This window comes from Neophocaena asiaeorientalis, unplaced genomic scaffold (genome assembly GCF_003031525.2).
Source record: "Neophocaena asiaeorientalis asiaeorientalis breed wild unplaced genomic scaffold, Neophocaena_asiaeorientalis_V1.1 scaffold65, whole genome shotgun sequence".
Classification (NCBI taxonomy): domain Eukaryota; kingdom Metazoa; phylum Chordata; class Mammalia; order Artiodactyla; family Phocoenidae; genus Neophocaena; species Neophocaena asiaeorientalis.
This window is the reverse complement of record NW_020173215.1, coordinates 15,672,476-15,678,203: the sequence shown is the minus strand read 5'-3', so window position 1 is coordinate 15,678,203 and position 5,728 is coordinate 15,672,476. Positions and strand designations below refer to the sequence as shown.

The 5,728-nt window shown below is 42.6% G+C and overlaps 1 protein-coding gene across 2 annotated transcripts in view; it reads right to left on the bottom strand.

Annotated features, from left to right (window-relative positions):
• Positions 1 to 5,711, bottom strand: part of NAA15 (N-alpha-acetyltransferase 15, NatA auxiliary subunit) — a 72,279-nt gene extending 66,568 nt beyond the window's left edge. For both annotated transcript variants that reach the window (XM_024745154.1, XM_024745155.1), the window contains exon 1: positions 5,466 to 5,711. In XM_024745154.1, the coding sequence (XP_024600922.1) occupies positions 5,466 to 5,519 (54 nt within the window). In that variant the 5' untranslated portion in view covers positions 5,520 to 5,711. The remainder of the gene's footprint in view (positions 1 to 5,465) is intronic.
• Between the last annotated feature and the right edge of the window lie 17 nt (positions 5,712 to 5,728).

Sequence of the window (5,728 nt, the reverse complement as noted above, 5' to 3'; positions counted from 1 at the left end):
TATATATATATATATATCATTGGCTTCAAATAAGATTATAATTTCCCCAGTAGGTTTTAGTAGAAATTTCAAATGATCTCAATTGAAAATGTGTTCCTATTATACTTACCAAAGAAAATCTCAGTGGAATAGAGCATATCAGGTAATAAAAACATTAACCTCTCCATCATTTATTTCTATATCGTAATTTATATTTCACTTTTAAATAGACAAAAAGATTGCTTTTATTAAATTAAAATTTTATGGAATTATTTTAGTTCCAAATTAAGTAGTAAATATACAATTCATATCTTACCTAAAGGGGAAAAACCACATGCAACAAGTTAAACTAGTTTTTTTTTAAGTTACAACTTCAATACAAGTTTGTACAGCGTGCATCGTAAAACAGCTTAAATGTAAATGTACAGCCGACATTCCAGGGAAATTCCCAGAAGTCAAGAATACAGACACAGGACTTCCCTGGTGACGCAGTGGTTAAGAATCCGCCTGCCCATGCAGGGGACATGGGTTCGAGCCCTGGTCCGGGAAGATCCCACATGCCATGGAGCAACCAAGCCCGTGGTCCACAACTACCGAGCCTGCGCTCTAGAGGCTGCAAGCCACAACTACTGAGCCCGTGTGCCACTACTATTAAAGCCTGTGCACCTAGAGCCCGTGCTCCGCAACAAGAGAAGCCCACGCACCGCAATGAAGAGTAGCCCCTGCTCGTCGCAACTAGAGAAAGCCCCTGTGCAGCAGCAATGAAGACCCAATGCAGCCAAAAATAAATAAATAAAATTAATTAATTAAGGAAAAAAAATACAGTCAGCAAAAATTGCCTCCCCTCCACATCCTAATATATATACTAACAACCATCACTCTTTTAAATCTTTTCACTTGTTCTTCTTACCATCAGCACTGGCAACTGACATTATTTCTAAAACCGTTTTTCACTAAGAATCTTAAGTTTTTCTCTCTTCAGTAGGGCTACTGCCTACAAATAGAGACCAAAGTTGTATTTAGATGTGGATGCTGAGGGTTGGCTACAGTCACTGATTAGTTAAGTGGCTTGCTCTGCAACACCAGCTTCCCAGCACACCTTTCCCAAATTCCAAGAATTCAATTTGATTTTTAAATTTTCTAAAAAACACTCACAAAGCGACTCTAAATTACAAATGTTCTCCCTTCTAACATGTTATATTCCTGTCTCATAATATCATATACACTGGTCCTCACCCCTGACTTTGTGTCAGATCAGTTTTAGAGCTGTATGAAACTACAGATGACTGAGCTTTACTACCTGATACAACAGGCTCCTCATGACAAACAGCCTCGTTTAATCCAGATACCATTTCTCCTCCAATGCTAACACAACCAAAAAAGAAACAATAAAAATTTCCTCTTATGCTTCTGTGATGGGAAAAAGACCATGTAAACAAACCTAATACCATGATTCATTAATAAATGAAACTTCCAAGGTCTCACTGGGTAATACAGGTTCTGCCTGATACCCTACAATTACCTCATATAACAATGTATTCTACAATGCCAAGGCCCAGCTTAACTAACTCCCTTCTCCAAAAGTCTTTATGCAAGCACAAAATCCAAAGATTACAATTTCTCTCTCCTGCCCTATAGTCACTGTCTTAACACTGATTTTATGCAAAAATATTTCTTGAATACGTATCATGGCACGTTATTCTAACTAATGGGGGTATAGCAATTAACAGAACAAAATCCCTATCGTCATAAAACCTACGTTTTAATTATGGTAGACATGTGATAAATTACTTGTATACGTATGTCAGATGATGATAAGTGATGAGAAAAATAAAGCAAGGAAGAAAATAAGAAGGTTGAGCTGAAGAGGACTTCTGGTCAAGGAAGACCTCAATATAACATTTAGAGGACATCTGAGCAGAATTCTAAAAGAAATAAGAGAAGAAATGAACTATGCACTTATCTGGGGGAGAAAATTCTGAACAAACAGTCCTTTGCATATGATCCCTTCTATAACCTAGCTTTTTAAGTCCAAAAGCACTTTTTTGAACAAAGAAAATATATTTGAATCACTGCTCTCTAAGAAATGCATTATCAGAAGCAGAAATACTAAAGGAAATTAGAATGCCCACTAAACAAAGAGATCCCTTCTGTTAAAGCTGGTTGGCCAGTAGCTCTCCTGTCCACCAATCATACAGGGCACCATGTCTGCCTCTGTGGAAACTGCTTTTAACCAGTCTTCAAAGTAATACTTGTGATGGCAACTCTATACCATCAAATAACTTAGTTTGTGTAATCCCCAAGAATGGCCAAGACTGCAAGGCTTTGAAATACTCGCATAAGCAAACGTTAAATTCAGTTCCCTATTAGCTTCTGTCTGCTTCTCTGCACATGTCATGTTGTCTATTACAAGTGAAAACTAAACTGTAGTCATTCATTTTTTTTTACCAGAATATTCTATTCTAGAAATAATCTGCACAAACAAGTATTTTAATCTACTTTTAACCTAAAAGAATCATGTCTTGAACATTTCAGGTTTCTAACACAATAAAGCATTTAAAAATACATATCCTTTGTCAATTTATATAAAAACATATACTTCTGTGTTCGTTCATACTATATCCATTCCAGAAAGGATTTAGGATAGAAATCTAAAAGAAAACAAACAAATCAGTGAATTTGCCACATTATCAGATTTTTATTCTCATAAGATTCTTTACAGACTTTTAAAAAAAGTATTTTGTGAGTTTCATAAGAATGTAGTGTATTTACATTATATCAAAATTGCATTTTGTTTTCTAATTCACTTCTTTTTTTAATGAAGATTTTTTTTGATGTGGACCTTTTTTTCTTAAAGTCTTTGAATGTGCTACAACACTGCCTCTGCTTTATGCCTTTGCTTCCTGGCCGCGAGGCCTGTGGGATCCTAGCACCCCTGACTAGGGATCGAACCCACACCCCCTGCACCGGAAGGCGAAGTCTCAACTTCTGGACTGCCAGGGAAGTCCCTCTAATTCATTTTTAAACAAATTTATTCTAGTTCAAACATTTATTACCTACTGTATACAGAAGAAAGGGGACTTCGGAGCAGGTAAAACTTTGTTTCCATTTTTTATTTTTTCTTTGTTATATTCTAAACACATGCAGTATGGGTAAAAGTATATTAAGACCAATTTCAAGGTCACTTTCCTTACTCGGCTGCAAAACTATTATTGTCACATAGAAACTAAAGTCAGCTGACCTTCCTATGCACATATGGAAATCTACTTGTTAACAATTCCTAATTTTAACTTCATCTGCAACTAAGTCCAACCTAAGTATCATTAACTGTAGAAACAGCACTTTTTCCAAAAGCAATAAATAACATGAAATAATTTACCTACAATATTTGTAGGTACCTACAATATGCGTAGCCACCTAACAATTACTACAACTCCTTTTACCTAACAAAGAACTAGGCAGGTGTGGTGTAAGTGCCGTGAAAAAAAAAGTTTCAGGACTTCCCTGGTGGTGCAGTGGTTAAGAACCCGTCTGCCAATGCAGGGGACACGGGTTCGAGCCCTGATCCGGGAAGATCCCACATGCCGCGGAGCAACTAAGCCCATACGCCACAACTACTGAGCCTGCGCTCTAGAGCCCGTGAGCCACAACTACCGAGCCCTCGTGCCACAACTACTGAAGCCCGCACGCCTAGAGCCCGTGCTCCGCAACAAGAGAAGCCACCGCAATGAGAAGCCCGCGCACCGATTCGAAGAGCAGCCCCCCGCTCGCTGCAACTAGAGAAAGCCCGCGTGCAGCAACGAAGACCCAACGCAGCCGAAAAAAAGTTGCATTCCTGACCCTTACACTAGCTGTTAGCCTTAATCTCAGGGTGTTCCTTAATCTTGAGACATCTTGAGACTAAATTAAATTAATTAAAATTAAGAATTCAATTTCTCAATCACACTAGCCATATTTCAAGTGTACAAGAGCCACATGTGGCTAATGGCTATCATAATGGAGAGAACAACTACTCCTTTAAAAGTTGTAAAAGTAAATAAATTGCTGTGATAAAAAGGTGCTATAGTCCTACCTACACTCCAATTAGTCTTGAAACCAAAAAAAATGGCAATAAGGACTTCAAAGTAACTAAGAGTTAACACCGTATTGGATGCAACTTTCCTATATGTTTCCACACGAACTCACTAAATCTGTAGGCATACGGATATTTTTGTAAAATCAAAGTTAGTTCAGCATGGGTTACTTTCCTTTCTCTAGAAAACCCGGATCCTCAGAGCTGTTATACTTTTCAAACAAATGAAATACATTTAAATTACAAGAGTAAAGAACTAACACTTTCGTACACACACTCCAAATTTTAAGTCTTAAGTCTGGGAAATGCAGTTAATCCTTTCATAAAGAAGTGTCTGCACGAAAGCGGCAACCCACACACTAGATGCCAAACAAAAAACGTGCTACAAAGTATTAATGATAGCACCAAAGCTACAAGGCAGATGTTACAGTGTAAACAGCCCCTCCAAACATCATCGCATTTACGGTTATTAAAAAAAAAAAATGCAAACGGCAAACGTGAAATGCAGGGAATTATCGAGCCTGAGCTAGCGTCAAAAAGATCCATTTCACAAGTCCTTATATTCTCTTTTCTCTGCTAATCACTTCTTGCGTCAGTGTTAATACACTTCGGTCTACAAGAAAATCTGTGTCCAGAACTTCTCCGCTGAAAGCTCTTAACTTTCTACTTCCTACTGGACCGCCCCCTCGCAATGGGCCCCACCTCCCAAGGAGGGTGATGTTTCCCGCTCGGAAGCTAAGAAATAAATGTCTCTCCCCTACTCCTGAAAGGAGGTAAAGAGGCCGAGAAGCTGCAGATCTCAGCATTCCTACTGACTCCGTCGAGGCTGTCGTTTAGAAGCTTTCCTCTCCTCTTCTGAACGCCTTTTTTCCTTCCCTCCTCCCAGATCATTCAGTGACCCCGAGCCGGGCGGGGACAGGTGACTCCCAAGAGGAGAGGAAGAGGGAGGGACGGACGATGGAGGGAGAGCCGCGCTTGGGCAATGAATGAGCTGTGCCGCATCCGCACCACCTGTTCCTTCCAAGGGTGCCACCCCGGCCTGCCGGCAGGCTTCCCAACCACCCGGGCCACCGCTCCTACCCGTGTCGCCCGCTTCCCCGCTGAAGGCCAGGCCTCTGCCCCCTTCGCTCAGGGCGAACGAAAACCGGCCGCTTCGAAGCCAGGAGAATGGGGCCTACTCCGGAACCACGGCCTCTGGAGCGTGGGGACGGGAGGAGGAAGCCCGTGGCCCCTGGCGCGCGGGCCCAAGTGAGAACCCCGAGGAGGGGACGAGGCATTGCATTCGGCCTGACTAGGAACACGAAGGCGGGGTCCCGGGCGGCGGTGGCCGGGTGCCCCTGGACCGTGGTTAGGGGTGACAGGCCCGTGTACCGGCTAAATCCTCCTCACTGCTGGTCCGGAGCCTCCCACTTACCAAGATCCGCTTGAAGAGCGCGTTCTCCTTGGGCGGGAGGCTCACGGCCGGCATCGTTCCGGCTCCTCCCGCTGCTCCCGCCACCGCCGGGCTCGGTCAGTCTGTTTGTCCGACCGCCGCCGCCGCCGCCGCCGTCGTTCCCTGGCTGCTTCAGCCTTGATTGCCCCGATCCACCGCCGCCACCGGGCCTCGGGTGTCACCGCGTCGCCCAACCCAGACACCCCCTTCCCCTCGTAGTCTTTTTTCCCTTCTCACTTCACACT